This window comes from Pantherophis guttatus, chromosome 2, assembly GCF_059756535.1.
Source record: "Pantherophis guttatus breed Tessera chromosome 2, ASM5975653v1, whole genome shotgun sequence".
NCBI classification, from domain to species: domain Eukaryota; kingdom Metazoa; phylum Chordata; class Lepidosauria; order Squamata; family Colubridae; genus Pantherophis; species Pantherophis guttatus.
The window spans coordinates 290,622,340-290,645,801 of record NC_142064.1 but is presented as its reverse complement, the minus strand read 5'-3'; the positions used below and the strand labels follow the sequence as shown (position 1 = coordinate 290,645,801).

Here is a 23,462-nt window from a genome sequence, read left to right as displayed (position 1 = left end):
TCAGAGTCTCAGGGCCCGAATCTCTGGCTGTTGTTGTGTAATGCCAGGTCCGTAGTAAATAAGGCCCCCCTCATTTGTGACCTTATTCAGGAGGGGGGAGCGGACCTGGCAGGTATTACGGAGACCTGGTTGGGCCATGAGGGGGGGGTTCCCCTCGTGGATATGTGCCCACCAGGCTTCCAAGCATTCCATCAGCCGAGAGCTCAGGGCAGGGGCAGGGGGGTGGCGGTTATTATAAAGGAAAGTCTTGATCCGAGGGAGACCACTGTACCTCAGATAGCCGGATGTGAGTCCCTTTTTGTGAAGTGGGGTCGTGGGGTCCAGATGGGTCTGTTGATCACGTACCTGGCTCTCTGCCACGTGGCAACGACCCTGCCCAAACTCCTCAACGTCATAGCCGAGGTGGCGGCTGATACCCCTAGACTTGTGGTCATGGGGGATTTCAACCTGCCATCTATCGGTGAAACATCAGAGGTAGCTCGGGAGTTCATGGCTTCCATGACGGCCATGGACCTGACCCAAGTAATTCATGGCCCTGCTCACATAGGTGGACACACTCTGGACTTAGTTTTTATCTCTGGTCAGTGGTTCAGTGGCCTTGATACAGCGGATATAGGCATTGAACCCTTGTCATAGTCGGACCACTCGCTCCTTCAACTTGACTTTCTGACCGCCACACCCCGTCGCAGGGAGGCGGAGCCGACCAGGTAGTTTCGCCCCAGGCGCCTGATGGATCCTGATAGGTTCCAGATGGAGCTTGGGCCATTTCCTGAGACTCTAGCTCATGACTCGGGTGAAGACCTGGTGGCCACCTGGGATAATGTGGCTGCCGGGGCTTTGGATCGAGTCGTGCCTTTGCGGCCTCTGACCCAGCGCCGAACTCACTTAGCTCCTTGATTCTCCGAGGAGCTGAGGGAGATGAAGCGCCGGAAAAGACGCCTAGAGAGCGGTTGGAGGGTCAGCCGATCCGAATCTGACTTGACATCGGTAAGGTCTCATATCAAGACCTACCTAGTGGCGATAAAAGCGGCGAAATCTAGCTATTTTGCCGCTCTTATCGCGTCATCAGATAACCGCCCAGCCGCCCTGTTTAGGGTGATCCGCTCCCTTCTCCATCTGGGAGCGCGGGATGACCCCTTGCAGGGCCGAGCTGAGGATTTTGTACAGTATCTGGATGATAAAATAACTCAGATTCGGGAAGACTTGGCCGCTGACTGGGTTAGCTCAGACAAGATGACTGAGGCAGGGCTTGAGAGTGTTATCTGGGAGGAGTTCGATCCTGTGGCTCCCAAGGTCGTGGACAGGATCTTGGGATGGCTGAACGCGACCACATGTTTATTGGACCCGTGTCCCTCCTGGTTGGTGCTGGCTTCCCGGGAGGTGACACGAGGCTGGCTCCAGGGGATTATTAACACTTCTTTGAGTGAGGGTGTCTTGCCGGCTGCCTTAAAAGAAGCGGTTGTGAGGCCCCTCCTCAAGAAGCCCTCCCTGGACCCGGCTGTTTTGGCTAACTATCGTCCAGTTTCCAACCTTCGCTTTATTGCGAAGGTTGTTGAGAGTGTGGTGGCGTGACAGCTTCCCCAGTACCTGGATGAAGCTGTCTATTTTGATCCGCTCCAGTCCAGTTTCAGACCTGGGTACAGCACGGAAACGGCATTGGTCACGTTGGTGGATGATCTCTGGAGGGCTCGGGGTAGGGGTTATTCCTCTATCCTGGTCCTGTTAGATCTCTCAGCGGCTTTTGATACCATCAACCATGGTATCATGTTGCGCCGGCTGGAGGGATTGGGAGTGGGGGGCACCATTTTGCGGTGGTTCTCCTCCTATCTCTCCAACTGGTCACAATCTGTGTTGACAGGGGGCCAGCGGTCGACCTCGAGGCGCCTTGTTTGTGGGGTGCCACAAGGGTCGGTCCTCTCGCCCCTTCTGTTCAACATTTATGTGAAGCCGCTGGGTGAGATCATCCGTGGTTTTGGGGTGGAGTTCCATCAGTACGCTGATGATACTCAGCTGTACATCTCCACCCCAGACCATCCCAACGATCCTTGGAAGTGATGTCCCAGTGCCTGGAGGCCGTGAGGGTCTGGATGGGGAGAAACAGGCTTCGACTCAACCCTTCCAAGACCGAGTGGCTGTGGCTGCCGGCGTCCCGGTATAGCCAGCTGGCGCCATCGCTGGTTATTGGGGGCGAATCATTGGCCCCCACGGAACGGGCTCGCAACTTGGGCGTCCTCCTGGATGCACGGCTGTCTTTAGAAGAGCATACTACAGCCGTGGCCAGGGGGGCTTTCTATCAGGTTCACCTGATATGCCAGTTGCGCCCTTTTCTGGATCGGAACTCCCTACGCACAGTCACTCAAGCACTCATCACTTCTCGTCTGGACTATTGTAACACTCTCTATATAGGGTTCCCCTTGGGGTGCACCCGGAGGCTCCAACTGGTGCAGAATGCGGCCGCGCGGGGGATTATGGGAGTGACGGGGCGCTCCCATGTGACTCCTTTCCTGCACGAGCTGCATTGGCTTCCGGTGGACTTCCGGGTGCGCTTCAAAGTGTTGGTGATAACCTTTAAAGCGCTCCATGGCTTAGGGCCGGGGTAGTTACGGGACCGTCTTCTGCCACCAATTGCCTCCCACCAGCCAGTTCGCTCCCACAGAGAGGGCCTCCTCAGGGTGCCGTCGGCCAGACAATGTTGGCTGGCGACCCCCAGGTCTTCTCTGTGGTGGCACCTACCCTCTGGAACAATCTACCCCCAGAAATACGAGTGATCCCAGACCTCCGGACTTTTCGTCGGGCCCTTAAAACCTATCTCTTTCAGTTAGCCAGGCTGTCCTGATTTTATGATGGGTTTTTAAAATTTGAAATTGGTTTTAAATTGTAATGTTCTAAATTATGGGCCAAATTATTTAATTATTTTAAATCTATTTTAACTTTTGTATATAAAGTGTTTTACTTGGCTGTTCACCGTCCGAAAGGAGAAGGGCGGTATAGAAATTTGATAAAATAAATAAATAAATAAATAAATTGACAGGAATAGCAACACTCAAGATACAGAAGGATCAACAGATTGATCAACAGTGAGAAATGTAAGGTTCTACATTTAGGAAAGAAAAACCAAATGGACTGGCACAGAAGAGGTGATACCTGGCTGAAGAGTAGCAAGGGCAACAGGGGTCTTGGAGTCCTAGTGGACATCCACTTAAACAGGAGTCAGCAGTAGGCTACAGTTGCCAAAAAGAAAGAAAAAAAACCAACAGAATCATAGGCTGCATTAAGAGGGATGGAATCAAGATGACATGAAGTGTTAGTACCACTTTAAAAGGCCTTGGGAAGACCCCACTTGGAATATTGCATCCAGGTTTGGTTGCCAGATGTAAAAAAGATCTTGAGACTCTAGAAAGAGTGCAGAGAAGAGCAACAAAAATTATTAGTGGACTGGAGGCTAAAACATATAAGGGAATTGGGTGAGTCTGGTTTGATGAAAAGAAGGACTAGATGGGGTGACATGATAGCAGTGTTCCAAGAAGCAGTGGACGGAAACGATTCAAGAGTAGAAATTGTGGTGCTCCAACACTGGAGGTGTTTATGAAGAAATTGGACAGCCATTTATCTGAAATGTTATAGGGCTTTCTGTCTGAGCAGGGGGTTGGACTAGAAGACCTCCAAGTTCCCTATAAACTCTGTTATTCTGTTCCATTGTTCCCAAATTCCCAAAGTAAAGATGTGCACCAAGTTAAATGGCTGTGCATCACACAAGTCCAGTGGTGGGATTCTGCCGGTTCTAGGCGGTTCGGCTGAACTGTTTGTTAAATTGCTGGCCAGTAATTTTTTTTTTTAATTTGATTTATATGCCGCCCTTCTCTGGAAACTCAGGGCGGCTTACAATGCGCTAAGCAATAGCCTTCATCCTTTTGTATATTTATACAAAGTCAGCTTATTGCCCCCACAACTGGGTCCTCAATTTACCTACCTTAGAAAGGATGGAAGGCTGAGCCAACCTTGAGCCTTGGCGAGATTCGAATTTACAGTAATTGCAGGCAGTTGGTGTTAATAACAGGGTGCTTTAGACCACTGTATTACCAAGGCTCTTTAACAAACGGTTCAGTGTTTTTTTGCAATTTATTGCAATTTAACAAACGGTTCGGTGTTGTTTTGCAATTTATTGGCCTCGCAGCACACCGAACCTTTTGTTAAATTGCTAGCTCGCCCGCCCCTCCTCCCACCCGCGTGGCATCAGCCTACCCTAGCCCAGGGCTGGGCAATTGTGGCTCTTTTACAACCTGTGGACTTCAACTCCCGCCTAGCCCATTCTGGGGAATTGTGGAGAATTCTGGGAGTTGAAGTCCACAAGTCTTAAAGCTGCCAAGGTGGGAGACATCTGCTGTTACACTGTAGAATCCTTTCAAGCATGAAGATGGCCAAGTATCCTCCTTGAGAGACAACAGTTGAACATCAGGAGGGCTGTTAGAGGGCAGGGCTACATTTGGAAATTTTTGCAGGTGGTGCAATACGATCTGGTGTCTGCAATGGAGAGCAAAATGTGGCTTCTTCTCTCTGCTGTAAGTGCGGCGTCAGGATTCCACCTTGGTATATTTGCGGCACAAGGCAGCCCTCATCTCCTGCCACTTGGGACTCGGAGCGGTAAACAGTGTCTGGTTCGGGGAGCAGCCGGATTTTGCTCTCCATTGCTCCATTGCTCTCTAGGAAGCTCTCGTCTCTCGAGCAGCGCTCCCTGAAGTGGTGCGGGAAACTTTGGTTGGGCTTCTCGAGAGATGAGAACTTGCAGGGGGCCGAGAGAGCAATGGAGAGCAAAATCCGGCTGCTCCCCGAACCAGATGCTGTTTACCGCTCCGAGTCAGCAGGAAATGAGGGCTGCCTTGCACTGCAAATATACCAAGATGGAATCCTGATGCTGCACTTACAGCAGAGAGAAGAAGCCAGATTTTGCTCTTCATTGCAGACACTAGATCAGCCCCCTGCAAGTGAATGAGAGAGAGAGAGTGGGGGAGAGTGGAGGAGCGAGAGAGAGAGAGAGAGAAAGAGGGGGGAGAGAGAAAGAGAATGAGAGAAAGAGGGGGAGAGGGAGAGAGAAAGAGGGGGGAGAGAGAAAGAGTGGGAAAGAGAGAAGGGGGGAGAAAGAGAATGGGAGAAAGGGGGAGGGAAAGAGAAAGAGGGGAGAGAGAAAGAGAAAGAGTGGGGGAGAGAGAGAAGGGGGAGAGAAAGAGAATGAGAGAGAGAGTGGGGGAGAGAGAGAGAAAGAGGGGGAGAGAAAAAGAATGAGAGAGAGAGAGTGGGGGAGAGAGAAAGAGGGGAGAGAGAATGAGAGAATGAGAGAGAGACAGTGGGGGAGAGAGGGAGAGAGAATGAGAGAATGAGAGAGAGTGGGGGAGAGAGGGAAAGAGAAAGGGGGAGAGAAAGAGAATGAGAGAAAGAGTGGGAGAGAGAGAGAAAGGGGGGAGAGAAAGAGAGAATGATAGAGGGGGGGAGAGAGAAAGAGGGGGGGAGAGTGCCTGAAGGACCCTATCCCGTCACTGGGAGTCCAGGTGCTAAAGCAAGCGGCGCACTGGATTCGTATTAGTGGTCCGCGAAATTTAAAAGTATGAACTTGGTGGTCCCTGAGGTCCAAAAGGTTGGGGACCACTGCTCTGGAGGATTTAAGTAGCTTAACTGTGCTTGTTTGCCAATACCAGAATTACAGAGTTGGAAGGGACCTTTGGAGGTCTTCTAGTCCAGGGATCTCCAACCTTGGCAACTTTCTCTGCCTGGGCCTGATGCTTCCTGAGAGGCAGGGGGTCTCTCCAAATGGGACCCCCTCCCCAAAAGGCTGGTCCCAAAGCCCTAGCTCAGAGGTCTTCAAACTTGGCAGCTTTAAGACTTGTGGACTTCAACTCCCAGAATTCTCTAGCCAGCTTTCTGGGAGTTGAAGTCTGCCAGGCTTAAAGTTGCCAAGGTTGGAGATCTCTGGACTAGAAGATAAATTATGGCATAAATGATGACCGGTCAAAAGTGCGAGGACCTATCAGAAATCACTTTTTTCAGCCCTCTGGGTAGTCCCTATGTGCATATGGACTACTCAGAGGGCTGAAAGTTATTTTTGACTGGTCCTCGCACTCTTGACCAGTCCTTGAACTTACGACCGTTCTCACATTTTACGATTTGCGTCCTATCTTGTCACCATGGTGAAGAGAAGTAGTGGTGAAATGACTGACACGGTTGTTAAGAATGCCGCAACGGGCATAAATGTGAGGATGGTCATAAGTGCGAGGACCGGTCAAAAGTGCAAGGACCAGTCCTTGAACTTACGACTGTCCTCACATTTTACGATTTGCACCCTATCTTTTCACCGTGGTGACGAGAAGTAGTGGTGAAATGACTGACACGGTTGTTAAGAATGGCGCAACGGGCATAAATGTGAGTATGGTCATAAGTGCGAGGACCAGTCAAAAGTGCGAGGATCAGTCAGAAATGACTTTTTTCAGCCCTCTGAGTAGTCCCTATGCACACAGCCAAGTCCACCCGGTCACATGACCAGATAGCCACGCCCACCCGGTCACATGAGCAGATAACCACACCACCCTGTCACATGACCACCAAGCCACACCCCCAACTAAGCCACACCCATAGAACCGGTTGTTAAAGAAATTGAACCCCACCACTGCACAAGTCCTAATATTAGGTGAGAACGTGAACAAATCTGAAAACTACTTCCACTGAAGAAATATTTGGGGAAGTTTTATCAAGTTCATTGATTCTGCAAAACCTTCAGTGTCTTTCAGTAAAGTAATCTGAACAGTGAGGCCACTGTTCCTCAGATAGCTGGCTGTGAGTCCCTCTTTGTGAAGTGGGGTCAGGGGGTGCAGATGGGTTTGCTGACTACGTACCTGGCTCCCTGCCACGTAGCAGCTGCCCTACCTGAGCTGCTCGACGTAATAGCCGGGGTGGCGGTGGATACCCCCAGGCTTATGGTCATGGGGGATTTCAACCTGCCATCCGTCAGTGAAACGTCGGAAGCGGCTCGGGAGTTCATGGCTTACATGACGGCCATGGACCTGACCCAGTTAGTTCATGACCCCACCCACACTGGGGGACACACGCTGGACTTGATTTTTGTCTCTGGTCAGTGGTTGAATGATCTTACAATAGGGGACCTAGTCATTAAGTCCTTGTCATGGACAGATCATTCGCTCCTTCAGCTGGACTTTCAGACTGCTGCCCCTCGCCGCAGGGAGACGGAACCGACCAGGTGGTTCCGTCCCAGGCGCCTAATGGACCCCGAGAGGTTCCTGACGCAGCTTGGGCCATTCTCAGAGGCTCTGACTCACGGCTCGGCTGAGGAACTGGCAGCCGCCTGGGACAGGGCGGCCGCCGGAGCCTTGGACCGCGTCGCGCCTTTGCGGCCTCTGACTCGGTGCCGTTGTCAATTGGCTCCTTGGTTCTCTGAGGAGCTGAGAGAGATGAAGCGCCGGAAAAGACGCCTAGAGAGCGATTGGAGGTCTAGCCGCACTGAATCTGACCGAACACTGGTGAGGTCTTATATCAAGACCTACCTAGTGGTAATAAGAGTGGCGAAATCTAACTATTTTTCCACTCTTATTGGATCTGCAGAGAACCGCCCAGCCGCCCTGTTCAGGGTGACCCGCTCTCTACTACAGGTGGGAGCGAGGGAGGATCCCTTGCAGGGTAGAGCTGAGGATTTTGGACAATACCTGCATGATAAAATTGCTCAGATTCGGGGCGGCCTGGACTCTGATTGGATAGCCTTGGACCGGATGACGGAGGTGAGTCTTGAGTGTGTTATCTGGGAGGCGTTTGACCATGTGACTCCTGAGGACGTGGACAGGATTTTGGGGAGGCTTAACGCTACCACATGTTTATGGGACCCGTGTCCCTCCTGGTTAGTGCTGGCCTCCCGGAGGTTACACGAGGCTGGTTTCAGGAGATTACCAATGCTTCATTGATTGAGGGTGTCTTCCCATCCGTCCTGAAAGAGGCGGTGGTGAGGCCCCTCCTCAAGAAGCCTTCCCTGGACCCGGCTGTATTAGCTAATTATCGTCCTGTCTCCAACCTCCGCTTCGCGGCGAAGGTTGTTCAGAATATGGTGGTGAGACAACTTCCTAGATTCCTGGATGAAGCTGTCTATCTAGATCCGTGCCAGTCGGGCTTCAGGATGGGTTACAGCACGGAAACGGCATTGATCGCATTGGTTGATGATCTCTGGAGGGCTCGGGACAGGGGTTGCTCCTCTGTCCTGGTCCTGCTAGATCTCTCAGCGGCTTTTGATACCATCGATCATGGTATCATGCTGTGTCGGCTAGAGGGGGTCGGAGTGGGGGGCACCGTGCTACGGTGGTTCTCCTCCTTCCTCTCTGACCGCACGCAGTCTGTGTTGACGGGGGGGGCAGAGGTCGAACTTGAGCTTCCTCACTTGTGGGGTGCCGCAAGGGTCAGTCCTCTCGCCTCTCCTGTTTAACATTTATGTGAAGCCGCTAGGTGAGATCATCCGTAGCTTTGGGGTGAAGTGTCAACTGTATGCTGATGACACGCAGTTGTACATTTCAACCTCAGGCCTCCCCAATGATGCCCTTAACGTGATGTCCCGTTGCCTGGAGGCCGTGCGGATCTGGATGGGGAGGAACAGGCTCAGACTCAACCCCTCCAAGACTGAGTGGCTGTGGCTTCCGACAGCCCGATATAGTCAGCTAACACCATCGCTGGCTATTGGGGATGAGATCTTACCCCCCTCAGAGAGGGCTCGCAACTTGGGCATCCTCCTGAATTCACAGCTGTCTTTGGATGATCATAAGACGGCCGTGGCCAGGGGGGCTTTTTATCAGATTCACCTGATCTCCCAGTTGCGTCCATTTCTGGATCGGGACGCCGTGCGCACAGTCACTCACGCCCTCATCACTTCCCGTCTGGACTATTGTAATGCTCTCTACATGGGGCTCCCCTTGAGGAGCACCCGGAGGCTCCAACTGGTCCAGAATGCAGCCACGCGAGTAATAATGGGGGCGACTCGTCGTTCCCATGTAACACCCCTCTTGCGCGAGCTGCACTGGCTCCCGGTGGTCTTCCAGGTACATTTCAAGGTGTTGTTTACCACCTTTAAAGCGCTCCATGGCTTAGGACCTGGTTATTTACAGGACCGCATTCTGCCACCGATTGCCTCCCACCGACCATTACGCTCCCACAGAGAGGGCCTCCTCAGGGTGCCGTCGGCCAAACAATGTAGGCTGGCGACCCCCAGGGGGAGAGTTTTCTCTGCAGAACTTTCAGTGCCTTTCAGTAAAGTAATCCCATTTCTGGATCAACTGATCTATCGCTCTGTCTATCACTGATTCATCTAGTAGTCTGAGCCATTGGCTGAAAGGAAGAAAACAAAGAAGAGAAAATTCCCTGGGAAATTCATTTCTCAGCCTTTGCAAAGCGGGAATGTTTGATCTCCTAATCGAGGCTCAAATCAGAGGATTGGAAATTATTTTGTATTCCTGGATTACATGCTCAACACGGCCACTCCCTTTGGATTTTAATAGTCGGTTTTATTTTTTAATACAGTTTGCTTATTTTTGAACTACTGGTTATAAATAAGGTTTTTTAAAAATGGTAATGTGGCAATGTGAGTATTTAGTTATTTTTCATTAGCCTTGCAGAATTCCGAGTCAAAGAATTCTCCCCCAAAAAGGGTCTCTAGCAGTTACTGTCACTGCGATACGTTTACTCTTGAAGGACTTTTTAAAAATTGCTTCTTATAAACTCAAAGTTGGAGGAGTACCTAGCAGAACAAGATAACCAGAGGAAGTTATGCTGGCTGACAGGAACTTGAAAATGCTATTCTGCTCTCCATGTTGTGGAAGAAGAGAAAAATAATCCAGGCCAAACAAGGGGGGTGGAAATAGAAGGAGGGAGCCCTCTGCACACCCGCTTCACTTCCTGAAGGAAAAATAGAAATCTAATCACTTTTCCCTTTCTTACCTGATTTGGAGGGTCAACCACTGTTTGATTTCCATCATAAAAAACAGAAAGCTTCATTCTTTGTTTCTCTGTAAGGAATAAATAATTTCAAAATCCATAATTAACAAAATAGGAGATATTCTATAGAAGAGAAGAGAGAGCGAAGTTAAGACAGATGGGAAATCGGAGGATCTTCAGTTACCTCCTGAGATGTCCTGACTTGGATCTTCCCAAGGGATCCTCCTGAAAAACAGCTCCTGAGGGGGATTTGATGGGTTCTTCTTTCCCTCAGGATCTCTGATCTCCACAGTGCAGCACTTCCAATAGGAGGAAGGAAGAAGCAGAATTAATGTACGTCACACGACGTAAAGTGGATTCCTATATTCAGAACGCCACCTCAAAGCCCCCAATATCCATCTGTGAGGTTGAATAAGAAACAATGGAACAATGTCCTACAAGAATAGGTGGGACATTGCCACATATTATGAATGTCAGAGAAGTTTGGGAAGGAAAGGTGAAGTATTCAAACACATTCCCTATTCTGTTTTGAACTCTTACCTGCAACTCGACCTGCTCCTTCTGCTCCTCCGCTTGGCTCAGGAGGAGGCCTTCCGCCAGGGCCACCGCCTGGGAGCTGGTCTCTGCTCCACACTCCCTCAGCCAGCCCTCCATCTCTGGGGGCAGAAGGAACAGGAGCTGCTCCAGAACCACCAGGTCCAGCATCTGGGCTTTGGTGTTCTTCTCTGGTCTCAGCCATCGCCTGGAAAAGCCATGGAGTCGGCTGCAAAGTCCTCGGGGACCCTCAGCTTCCAGGTATTGGATGGAGGTCCAGGGCTGAACTTCTGAAGGGAGGATAGTTTCCTCCTCCAGGATCTCCTGCCCGGTTCTTGTCCAGAGCTTCGCCCCCTTCCCAGGCTGAGCAGCTGAAGGGCCTTTTCCGGCTCCCTCCTTTGCAAAAGGTTGTGTCTCCATCCTTTCTCTGTCCTGCAGAGCAACTCCAAATGGCTCCAAGGACTCTGGTGGGTCTCCAGGTGCCTTTTCCTTCAGGGGACCATTTCTGGGGCTGCAGGACTGATCCCTGCAAGGGATTCCGCTCTTTTTCTTCTTCTTCCCCCAAGAGGAAAGTTTGCCTTGCAAAGACTACAAATGGCTTCCAGCTTCTGTATCTGAGAAGGGAAGAAAAAGAAACGCTAGACTCACCCGGAGCCTCTCCGTAAGTCCTAGAGAGGCAAGGCTCCAGTGGACCAATGGGGAAGTGCCTGGAGTCACCTTCTCTTGGCAGAGGGCGCCCCCTGGTGGATTTGGTGCAAAGTGCCAGGATCGTAGAAAGGGCGGGAAAGAGCAGTGAATGGGAGGGGGAAGGGAGAGGGCGGGGAGGATGGGCTTGGGAGTAGGAGGAAAGGCCCCTCCCAATGGCTCCCTGTCAGACAAAGGCTTCGATGTCTGTGCTTCTTTTCCCCCTTTTATATGAACCCAAATGCATGGAAGGAGGTTTTCCTCTTTCTTCTGTTGCGTTTCTAGAGCTGTTGATTATTTCTTATATACATATAATGGAACTCCACCTCCACCTCTTTCATTCGGCCTGCTTCTTATTTATGGAATGGAATGGAAGGGAAGGGACGGTAATGGAAGGGAAGGGAAGGGAAGGGAAGGGAAGAGAAGAGAAGAGAAGAGAAGAGAAGAGAAGAGAAGAGAAGAGAAGAGAAGAGAAGAGAAAAAATAAATATTCTTTCTGGCAGCCGCTGAGATATCAGAAGGTGCCATCATGTCTGCCCTCCTTCTTTTCGTCAGACTAGAAAATACCCAGTTCCAGGAACCAAGTTTTTTAAATATGTTTTTGCCTCCATCTTTGTTGCTTTTCTCTGCACTCTTTCTAGAGTCTCCAGATCTTATTTATTATACAAAACACAAAGAAAAATAGAAATAGGAAATTAAGGAAAGGAGAAAAAGAGGGGAAAAGGAAGTTTGAGGTACAAGAAAAAAAGGAAAGAAAGACATTGACTTCTTTTTAGCACAGTGCAAGGAAAAAAAACAATTATTCCAACCTGACAATTCCATCTAATGGACAAAAGCAAAGTCGTTTTACGTCTGTTTCCTTTGAACACTTTAAATGTGAAGATATTCAATTTAATGGCTGAAGAAGGTTAAATGCACAATGGTCTCAAAGACCCTGTTGTGGCTGAGGGGATCTGCGCTCTGATTGGTTGCTGTGGGTGGAAAGGGGGCGTTTCCCTTTTTCCCGCCTTTTCCTTCTGGGTGCCGTTTGAGATTTACCTCAGGATGTTCCTGACTGTCTTCTCTGCTGCGAATCTTAAATTAATTTTAATAATAATAATAATAATAATAATAATAATAATAATAATAATAATAATAATAATAATAATAATATTGGAGCCCTCGGAGCAATACCCAAAGGGCTACCCCGCTATTTAGAAATTCTAAATTTGCCGGACTTGAACATTTTGACTCTACAAAAAACCACCTTACTCGGAACAGCTTACATCCTCCGACGATACCTTAACAGTTCCTAGGTCCTTGGTTAGGACTCGAGCTGCTGAGCTATTAACCAGCCTCAAAGGCTGTGAATCTCACTAAAGATTAAATAATAATAATAATAATAATAATAATAATAATAATAATAATAATAATAATAATTTTATTTCTATACCGCCCTACTCCCGAAGGACTCAGGGCAGTGTACAGCCTATTTAAAAACATAGAACAAAACAACAATTAAAATTTAAAATCATTAAATAATTAGGCTCCAATTAAAATCCCAGAAATTTAAAATACCCCAGTTTAAAATCGTTATGTTAATAGCCCGGCCTGGCGGAACAACAGGGTCTTCAGAGCGCAGCGAAACACCCGGAGGTCGGAGATCTTACGTATTTCCGGGGGCAGTTCATTCCACAGGGCTGGGGCTCCCACAGAGAAGGCCCTCCCCCTGGGTGTCGCCAGCCGACATAACTTGGCCGATGGCACCCTGAGGAGACCCTCTCTGTGGGAGCGGACTGGTCGGTGGGAGGCTATATGGATATAAAAGTAACCATTTGTGTCCGTATCTCCCTCTTCCATTGGACAGCAGCTGCGTATTTCCGCCACATTAAACCTCTTCAGTTGCACCTTCCAGTCGAGGGTTTTGATTTTATCTCCTGATTCTGACAACGAGGAGGCTGGTGTGGTGCAGTTCACCCTGTGCAGCTGGCACTCGAGTCAAACAATGAGGAGGCTGGAGAAGATGTGATGCCAGAGGCAGGGATTCAGCCAGGGCCTTCAGAACCTGGCGGGGACCTCAGCTGTAGAAAAGCCGGCAAAAAGCCGCTAGCCAGCGGACCAGCTAGCAGCCTGATCGCAAAAGCGATCCTCACAATTACAATAATAAATCCCTTCGAAAGCTCACGCTTAGATGATCACAGAATGAAAGGTGAAGCCGCTCATTCAAACACATCTCTCTGCGCTGAAGACTGAGCCGAACTGGGGAAGCACCAGGCGAGGAAGGAGGGACTACATGTGCAAATTATGATCACGTGCTCAGTCTCCAGGCAGAACAGAGCAACACCCATCCTATCCTGGATTCTCTCGAAGCAGCTCCAGGGAGAATAACATATTTTTATTCCCTTTCAACCCCCTCCCCCAAGGCAGGCCCACACTGCAGGGGGTGGTTGATAGGCAGAGACAGATAGAGGGAGAATAGGCTCATTTCACGGAGGAAAAGGCTGGGAAGGACCAGGGATTCCTCCCCATTTCATCTGCAGGAGATTCTGGAATTCTCCCTAAATGACTTAATTAGAAGATTAATCAAGAAGGGAGGGCCCACTTCCCCTGCTCTCACTCTGCAGAAGTTTCATACGAACAGAGAAGATGGGGCTAGGATGGGGGTGGCAGCAAAGGAGGGAGCCTGGGGGTCGCTGGGCTGGAAATTGAGTCAAATGTCAAAATGAAAAGGGGTGTCAAGAAGAACTGGCCACAAAGTTGGGGTGCTCCCTTCCCGAGGGAGGAATGGGAAGGAATGTCCCCCTCCTTCCCTTCCCATTTGCAATTTCCCAAAACGTGGAAAAATCTGGGCAAGATTTTAGTGTTTGTGTGTGCTTTTCTTTTTCATTGCAATACTTTTTCAGGTCTCTGTAAGGAAAAGCTGCCCCAAATCTCCAAAATTTCCTTGTGCGGCCACCTGTTCTTCAGCCACTGGACCTCAACGGGTAAAAGCCCATCGTGGTGCACAAGGAGGATGGTGTTGGGGGAAGCGGGGTCCATTGTGGTGGAGGAGATGGTGACGGTGGGCTTGGCTGGAGGGAAGGAAGAGAAGGAGGCACAGGAGAGGCACAGGAGGACCCAGAACGGAACACCAAGTTGGTTACTTCAGATGCCACATGGGACATCTGACTGACCATGTCCAGAGCCCTGACAACCCTGATTCCAGGATGCACCAAGGCTTTGGCAGAGCCATGCCAAGATCCTTGCTGAGGGGCGGATTTGGGGGAATGCAAAGGGAGACCCCCCAGACCTGGCTCTGCCTGCAGCTGGCTGGCCTCCTTCCAGGTGGGGAGGGGTCTGAGTCCCAGATGGCAGCTTGGCCGGGATGGGGTGGCAGGGGTGAGTTCTACTTACCTTTAGTACCAGTTTGCAACGGGGCCGCACGCTCTCGCTTCGCTCCCACGCTCTTTTGCACAGGTGCAGAACCATTTTGGCGACGTCGGGGTCAGTGGGTGGAGCCTCCCGCCGGTTTTACTACCGGTTCTATAGAACCAGTGCAAATCGGGGCTAACCCACCACTGGCGGCAAGAAGTGTGGAAGGGATTGGGGGGGGGAACCTTGGGGAAAGGGAAGGTGGGGGCAGATTGAGGCTGAATCAGTAAGATCCAGGGATCACCACACATCCTTTGACTGGATTACTCTTCATCTCCTCCTTCACCAAATCCTCTAACTGGCACAATTCTTAGTTGGATTAATGGGAGGATCTGGGTGAGCCCCAGTGGTGGGTTGCTCCTGGTTCGCACCGGTTCGCAATAACCGGTAGTAAAAATTTGTGGTAGTTCGGAGAACCCGTAATAACATTGGCTGGCCACGCCCCCGAACCAGTCCCCGGCCCGGTTACTGCTCGCTTACCCCGCCCACCTCATCAGAGGCTTTTTTTTTTTTTACTTTTAAAAGCATTTTTTCTACAACCTCTTCGGCCAAAAAATGCTCAGCTGGGATCGTCAGAGGCTTTTAAAAGTATTTTTTCTGCAACCTCTTAAGGTTTAAAAGTTTTTTTTAAATGGCCACGCCCATCCAGTTACATTAACCTCCCACCAAGCCACGCCCACAAAATAAGCGACACCCACAGAACTGGTAGTAAAAATTTTTAGTCCCCACCCCTGGTGAGCCCCCCGAGAAGGTTCTTTAAAGGTTCACTCCAGCTCAGAGTACTTTGCTAAGTGTTTCTCACTGTTGAGGGATTGTTTTTAATAACTGTTAATTCTATAATGCTGAAGAACATTCAATTTGTTATTTGTAATTTGAAGCAGAGTTCTAATCTGGTTGCCACCCAGACAAAGAACAATATTTCAGGTGTGGGTTGTTCTTGTTTTTTTCATCATAAGCCTATTTGCATCTGGGAACATTAAAGATCTTTGTGGAATAGCTAAAAAAAAGGCAGCGGCTTTGCAAAGTGAAAATCGTGAGTGAGCAAGAAATGCAAATTCTGGATGAGAAGAAATATTTCAGCAAGAAAATGAATGGAGCATTTTAAATAAGTGGAAATTGAACAGTTTCAAATTGGCATTTTATTGAAAACAGTTTGAACTCGTATAGATTACTTTTAATAGTTGATTCAGCCTTTCATACTTCTAAGAACGCTAAAATGAGGACCCAGATTGCTGGGGACAATATGCTGACTTTGTAAATTGCTCAGAGATAAAGTGGTAAAGCATTGTGGAGTAGCATATAAATCTAAGTGGAATCGCTATTGCTATATAGTTTCTCCCCAGCATGGATCCTTTTATGAGAAGTAAGATGACTATTGTGAGCAAAACTCTTTCCACACTCCATGCATTTATACGGCTTCTCCCCAGTGTGGATCCTCTTATGGGAAATAATACTACTTCTATGAGCAAAGGTCTTTCAACATTCCATGCATTTAAATGGTTTCTCTCCTGACTGGAGCTTTTTGTGCCTTCTAAATCCACTGCCATGAGTAAATGTCTTTCCACACTCCGTACATTTATACGGTTTCTCCCCTGTGTGGATTCTTTTATGGGAAATAAGACTACTTCTATTAGCAAAGGTCTTTCCACATTCCATGCATTTAAATGGTTTCTCTCCTGAGTGGAGCTTTTTGTGGTTTCTAAGTCCATTTTTCAGAACAAAACTCTTCCCACACTCCATGCATTTATACGGCTTCTCCCCTGTGTGGATCCTCTTATGGGAAATAAGATGACCACTTTGAGCAAAGGTCTTTCCACATTCCGTGCATTTGTATGGCTTCTCCCCTGTGTGGAACCTTTTATGGGAAATAAGATTACTTCTATAAGTAAAGGTCTTTCTACATTCCGTGCATTTATATGGCTTCTCCCCTGTGTGGATACTTTTATGGGAAATAAGACTACTTCTATAAGCAAAGGTCTTTCTACATTCCGTGCATTTATACGGCTTCTCCCCTGAGTGGAGCATTTTGTGTCTTGTAAGTCCAGTTCTCCGAGCAAAACTCTTTCCACACTCCATGCATTTATATGGCTTCTCCCCTGTGTGGATCATCTTATGGGAAATAAGATTATGTTTTTGAGCAAAGGTCTTTCCACATTCCATGCATTTAAATGGTTTCTCTCCTGTGTGTACCTTTTTGTGTCTTGTAAGTCCATTTCTCTGAGCAAAACTCTTTCCACACTCCTCGCATTTATACGGCTTCTCCCCTGTGTGGATCATCTTATGGGAAATAAAATGACTTCTTCGAGCAAAGGTCTTTCCACACTCCGTGTATTTATACGGCTTCTCCCCTGTGTGGATCCTTTTATGGATAGTAAATTGCCAGCTTGTCCTAAAACATTTTCCACATTCCAAACATTTATAAGGCTTCTCTTTTGTGTCAATCGCTTTTGGAGAAGTAAGGAAGTTATTTCCAAGAGAAAGAATGAATGTCCCATTGTAATTTTGTCCGTTGTGTCTTCTTATAGCATCTTCTCCTTTGTTTTGGGTTAAATCGTGTTCATTTACTTGTACTTTAGCTTTGATTAGCTTCACACTTTTCCCAACATATTTTTTCCTTATTCTCTCTTTTTGGGCAAGAAAGTCTTGCATCGGAGCATCAGTGGAAGATGAGCTTTCCTGATTCCAATTCTTTGACTGATTTTTCTCATGGCTTCCGAATTCCATTCGAATTCCAAACTTCTCCGTTCCATCTTTAGCATTGATCACTTGAAACAGTTCACAGGACTCTTGATTCTCCTGCCCATTATTACCTTCAAAGCAAAAGGGAAATGAAAATAATAACAAGGTTAGAGAAAAAGATCAAAGCGTAGAAAGTCAAGTGAATTTCCTTCTGAATTTCTCCGAAATTCCATTAGGTTGTATGTTTGCACGCTTACAGGGGTGTGATATAGACATGATGATTTCTATATTCATAAGTCATGAAAGCTTTGAAGATGTCTAGAAAACATCTCTTTCTTTACAATTATCTCTATATATGCAAACCTCACTCAGTTTAGAGTTAAGGAATAGAACGGAATAACAGAGTTGGAAGGGACCTTGGAGGTCTTCCAGTCCAACCCCCTGCTTAGGCAGGAAACTCTACACCACTTCAGACAAATGGTTATCCAACATCTTCTTAAAAACTTCCAGTGTTGGAGCATTCACAACTTCTGGTGGCAAGTTGTTCCACTGGTTAATTGTTCTCACTGTCAGGAAATTTCTCCTTAGTTCTAAATTGCTTCTCTCCTTGATTATTTATTTAAATATTTATTTATTGGTTTGATTTATATGCCGCCCTTCTCCAGAGACTCAGGGCGGCTTACAATGCTTTTTAAGCAATAGCCTTCATACTTTTGTATATACCTGCTTAGTAGGGCTTTCACCCCCCCCTCCAAGTGGTGTTCTTGTTTATACAAAGTCAGCTTATCGCCCCCATAATCCGGGTCCTCGTTTTACCTACCTCGGAAGGATGGAGGATGAGTCAACCTTGAGCCTGGTGAGAATTGAACTCGCAGTAATTGCAGGCAGCTGGCAGCTAAGTGCTACTTTAACAGCACTTTAGTCTGCTGCACCACCAAGGCTCCTTAGCTTCCACCCATTGCTTCTTGTCCAACCCTCAGGTGCTTTGGAGAATAGCTTGACTTCCTCTTCTTTGGGGCAGCCCCTGAGATATTGGGACACTGCTATCATGTCACCCCCTACTCCTTCTTTCCATTAAACTAGACATACCCAGTTCCTGCAACTGTTCTTTGTTTTAGCCTCCAGTCCCCTAATCCTCTTCATTGCTCTTCTCTGCACTTTAGAAAAAGTCTCGACATCTTTTTTACATCGTGGCGACCAAAACTGAATGCAATATTTGGCCAAATAAAGCTTCTCTTGATCTCGAAGTCTGAGTCCTTTGATTTTCTGCAATACCCCCACAGATAAGTTCAAATATTTGATATTTGATAAATAAATAAATGGAAATGGAAAAATAGAGATAAGAAATGGCACAGAAAGCATCTAAGCAAAGAGACATTGACTCTTTCCTTCCTTGGAGCACGAGAAGATCCTTTCCTTCTCCCTCCCAGGAGACGATATCGGATTAGTGGTTTTTTTAATAAAAAAGCTAACTAGAATCTGCATTCTTGAACTCTCTGATTGGGGACTAGAGAACTCTTACCCAGAGAGGCCACGTTCCTATGGTTTTCAAGCATGACTTCCGAATAAAGCGCTTTCTGGTCAGGATCCAGCAGAGACCATTCCTCCTCAGAGAAAGACACAGCCACCTCCTCGAAGGACACGAGACTCTCCTGAACACGGAAAAAACAGAAAAGAACAGGAGGATTCGCAAGATCTGTTCATCTTCATCAATGATTTAGACAAGAGGAGAGAAGGGGAACTCTTCAAATTTGCAGACTAGACCAAATTGACAGGAATAGCAACACTCAAGATACAGAAGGATCAACATATTTGGGCCCGATCAAACAAAATGAAATCAACAGTGAGAAATGTAAGGTTCTACATTTAGGAAAGAAAAACCAAATGCACTGGCACAGAAGAGGTGATACCTGGCTGAAGAGTAGCAAGGGCAACAGGGGTCTTGGAGTCCTAGTGGACATCCACTTAAACAGGAGTCAGCAGTAGGCTACAGTTGCCAAAAAGAAAGAAAAAAACCCAACAGAATCATAGGCTGCATTAAGAGGGACAGAATCAAGATGACATGAAGTGTTAGTACCACTTTATAAGGCCTTGGGAAGATCACACTTGGAATATTGCATCCAGGTTTGGTTGCCAGATGTAAAAAAGGATCTTGAGACTCTAGAAAGAGTGCAGAGAAGAGCAACAAAAATTATTAGTGGATTGGAGGCCAAAACATATAAAGGATTTGGGTGAGTCTGGTTTGATGAAAAGAAGGACTAGATGGGGTGACATGATAGCAGTGTTCCAAGAAGCAGTGAATGGAAACAATTCAAGGAGAGAACCAACCTACAAGTAAAGAGGAATTTCCTGACATTGAGAACAATTAATCAGTGGAATGACGTCTCTCCAGAAATTGTGGGTGCTCCAACACTGGAGGGGTTTATGAAGAAATTGGACAGCCATTTATCTGAAATTTTATAGGGCTTTCTGTCTGAGCAGGGGGTTGGACTAGAAGACCTCCAAGATCCCTATAAACTCTGTTATTCTGTTCCATTGTTCCCAAATTCCCAAAGTAAAGATGTGCACCAAGTTAAATGGCTGTGCATCACACAAGTCCAGTGGTGGGATTCTGCCGGTTCTAGGCGGTTCGGTTGAACCGTTTGTTAAATTACTGGCTCGCCCCGACCCTTGCCAATAAATAGTGGGGGCGGGGCGGGGCGAGGGGCAGGCGAGCCAGTAATTTAACAAACGTTTTGGTGTTTTTTTGCAATTTATTGGCCTCACAGCACACCGAACCTTTTGTTAAATTCTAGCTCGCCTGCTCCTCCTCCCACCCGCGTCGCGTCAGCCTACCCTAGCCCAGGGCTGGGCAATTGTGGCTCTTTTACAACCTGTGGACTTCAACTCCCGCCTAGCCCATTCTGGGGAATTGTGGAGAATTCTGGGAGTTGAAGTCCACAAGTCTTAAAGCTGCCAAGGTGGGAGACATCTGCTGTTACACTGTAGAATCCTTTCAAGCATGAAGATGGCCAAGTATCCTCCTTGAGAGACAACAGTTGAACATCAGGGGGGCTGTTAGAGGGCAGGGCTACATTTGGAAATTTTTACATTTTTGCAGGTGGTGCAATACGATCTGGTGTCTGCAATGGAGAGCAAAATGCGGCTTCTTCTCTCCGCTCTAAGTGCGGCATCAGGATTCCACCTTGGTATATTTGCGGCACAAGGCAGCCCTCATCTCCTGCCACTTGGGACTCGGAGCGGTAAACAGCGTCTGGTTCGGGAAGCAGCCGGATTTTGCTCTCCATTGCTCTCTAGGCCCCATGCAAGCTCTCGTCTCTCGAGGAGCGCTCCCTGAAGTGGTGTGGGAAACTTTGGTTGGGCTTCTCGAGAGATGAGAAGTTGCAGGGGGCCGAGAGAGCAATGGAGAGCAAAATCCGGCTGCTCCCTGAACCAGACGCTGTTTACCACTCTGAGTCGGCAGGAAACGAGGGCTGCCTTGCATCGCAAATATACCAAGGCGGAATTCTGATGCTGCACTTACAGCAGAGAGAAGAAGCTGGATTTTGCTCTCCATTGCAGACACTAGATCGGCCCCCTGCAAGTGAATGAGAGAGAGAGAGTGGGGGAGAGTGGAGGAGAGAGAGAGAGAGAGAGAAAGAGGTGGGGAGAGGGAAAGAGAATGAGAGAAAGAGGGGGAGAGGGAGAGAGAAAGAGGGGGGAGAGAGTGAAAGAGTGGGAGTGGGAGAAGGGGGAGAAAGAGAATGGGAGAAAGAGGGAGGGAAAGAGAAAGAGGGGAGAGAGAAAGAGAGAGAAAGAGTGGTGGAGAGAGAGAAGGGGGAGAGAAAGAGAGAATGAGAGAGAGAGTGGGGGAGGGAGACAGAAAGAGGGGGAGAGAAAAAGAGAATGAGAGAGAGAGAGTGGGGGAGAGAGAAAGAGGGGAGAGAGAATGAGAGAATGAGAGAGAGACAGTGGGGGAGAGAGGGAGAGAGAATGAGAGAATGAGAGAGAGTGGGGGAGAGAGGGAGAGAGAAAGGGGGGAGAGAAAGAGAATGAGAGAAAGAGTGGGAGAGAGAGAGAAAGGGGGGAGAGAAAGAGAGAATGATAGAGGGGGGGAAAGAGAAAGGGGGGGGAGAGTGCCTGAAGGACCCTATCCCGTCACTGGGAGTCCAGGTGCTAAAGCAAGCGGCGCACTGGATTCGTATTAGTGGTCCGCGAAATTTAAAAGTATGAACTTGGTGGTCCCTGAGGTCCAAAAGATTGGGGACCCCTGCTCTGGAGGATTTAAGTAGCTTAACTGTGCTTGCTTGCCAATACCAGAATTACAGAGTTGGAAGGGACCTTTGGAGGTCTTCTAGTCCAGGGATCTCCAACCTTGGCAACTTTCTCTGCCTGGGCCTGATGCTTCCTGAGAGGCAGAGGGTCTCTCTGAATGGGACCCCCTCCCCAAAAGGCTGGCCCCAAAGCCCTAGCTCAGAGGTCTTCAAACTTGGCAGCTTTAAGACTTGTGGACATCAACTCCCAGAATTCTCTAGCCAGCTTTCTGGGAGTTGAAGTCTGCCAGGCTTAAAGTTGCCAAGGTTGGAGATCTCTGGACTAGAAGATAAATTATGGCATAAATGATGACCGGTCAAAAGTGCGAGGACCTGTCAGAAATCACTTTTTTCAGCCCTCTGGGTAGTCCCTATGTACGACCGTTCTCACATTTTACGATTTGCGTCCTATCTTGTCACCATGGTGAAGAGAAGTAGTGGTGAAATGACTGACACGGTTGTTAAGAATGCCGCAACGGGCATAAATGTGAGGATGGTCATAAGTGCGAGGACCGGTCAAAAGTGCAAGGACCAGTCCTTGAACTTACGACTGTCCTCACATTTTACGATTTGCACTCTATCTTTTCACCGTGGTGACGAGAAGTAGTGGTGAAATGACTGACACGGTTGTTAAGAATGGCGCAACGGGCATAAATGTGAGTATGGTCATAAGTGCGAGGACCGGTCAAAAGTGTGAGGATCAGTCAGAAATGACTTTTTTCAGCCATCTGAGTAGTCCCTATGCACATAGCCATGTCCACCCGGTCACATGACCAGATAGCCACGTCTACCCAGTCACATGAGCAGCTAGCCACACCACCCAGTCACATGACCACCAAGCCACACCCCCAACTAAGCCACACCCATAGAACCGGTTGTTAAAAAAATTGAACCCCACCACTGCACAAGTCCTAATATTAGATGAGAACGTGAGCAAATCTGAAAACTACTTCCACTGAAGAAATATTTGGGGAAGTTTTATCAAGTTCATTGATTCTGCAAAACCTTCAGTGTCTTTCAGTAAAGTAATCTGAACAGTGAGGCCACTGTTCCTCAGATAGCTGGCTGTGAGTCTCTCTTTGTGAAGTGGGGTCAGGGGGTGCAGATGGGTTTGCTGACTACGTACCTGGCTCCCTGCCACGTAGCAGCTGCCCTGCCTGAGCTGCTCGACGTAATAGCCGGGGTGGCGGTGGATACCTCCAGGCTTATGGTCATGGGGGATTTCAACCTGCCATCCGTCAGTGAAACGTCGGAAGCGGCTCGGGAGTTCATGGCTTCCATGACGGCCATGGACCTGACCCAGTTAGTTCATGACCCCACCCACACTGGGGGACACACGCTGGACTTGATTTTTGTCTCTGGTCAGTGGTTGAATGATCTTACAATAGGGGACCTAGTCATTAAGTCCTTGTCATGGACAGATCATTCGCTCCTTCAGCTGGACTTTCGGACCGCTGCCCCTCACTGCAGGGAGACGGAACCGACCAGGTGGTCCCGTCCCAGGCGCCTGATGCACCCCGAGAGGTTCCTGACGGAGCTTGGGCCATTCCCAGAGGCTCCGATTCACGGCTCGGCTGAGGAACTGGCAGCCGCCTGGGACAGGGCGGCCACCGGAGCCTTGGACCGCGGCGCGCCTTTGCGGCCTCTGACTCGGTGCCGTTGTCAATTGGCTCCTTGGTTCCCTGAGGAGCTGAGAGAGATGAAGCGCCGGAAAAGACGCCTAGAGAGCGATTGGAGGTCTAGCCTCACCGAATCTGACCGAACACTGGTGAGGTCTTATATCAAGACCTAACTAGTGGCAATAAGAATGGCGAAATCTAACTATTTTTCCACTCTTATTGCATCTGCAGAGAACCGCCCAGCCGCCCTCTTCAGGGTGACCCGCTCTCTACTACAGGTGGGAGCGAGGGAGGA

At 48.5% G+C, this 23,462-nt stretch overlaps 2 protein-coding genes across 2 annotated transcripts in view; both read right to left on the bottom strand.

The window, feature by feature from the left end:
* LOC132710747 (uncharacterized) overlaps positions 1-11,173 on the bottom strand; it is a 35,202-nt gene extending 24,029 nt beyond the window's left edge. The window contains 3 exon segments of the mRNA XM_087885396.1: positions 9,973-10,040; positions 10,154-10,268; positions 10,510-11,173. Of these exon segments, the coding sequence (XP_087741522.1) occupies positions 9,973-10,040; positions 10,154-10,268; positions 10,510-10,923 (597 nt within the window). The 5' untranslated portion in view covers positions 10,924-11,173.
* Positions 11,174-15,734: 4,561 nt separating this feature from the next.
* Positions 15,735-23,462, bottom strand: part of LOC117656688 (uncharacterized) — a 32,590-nt gene continuing 24,862 nt past the window's right edge. The window contains 2 exon segments of the mRNA XM_087885395.1: positions 15,735-17,387; positions 18,779-18,908. Of these exon segments, the coding sequence (XP_087741521.1) occupies positions 15,883-17,387; positions 18,779-18,908 (1,635 nt within the window). The 3' untranslated portion in view covers positions 15,735-15,882.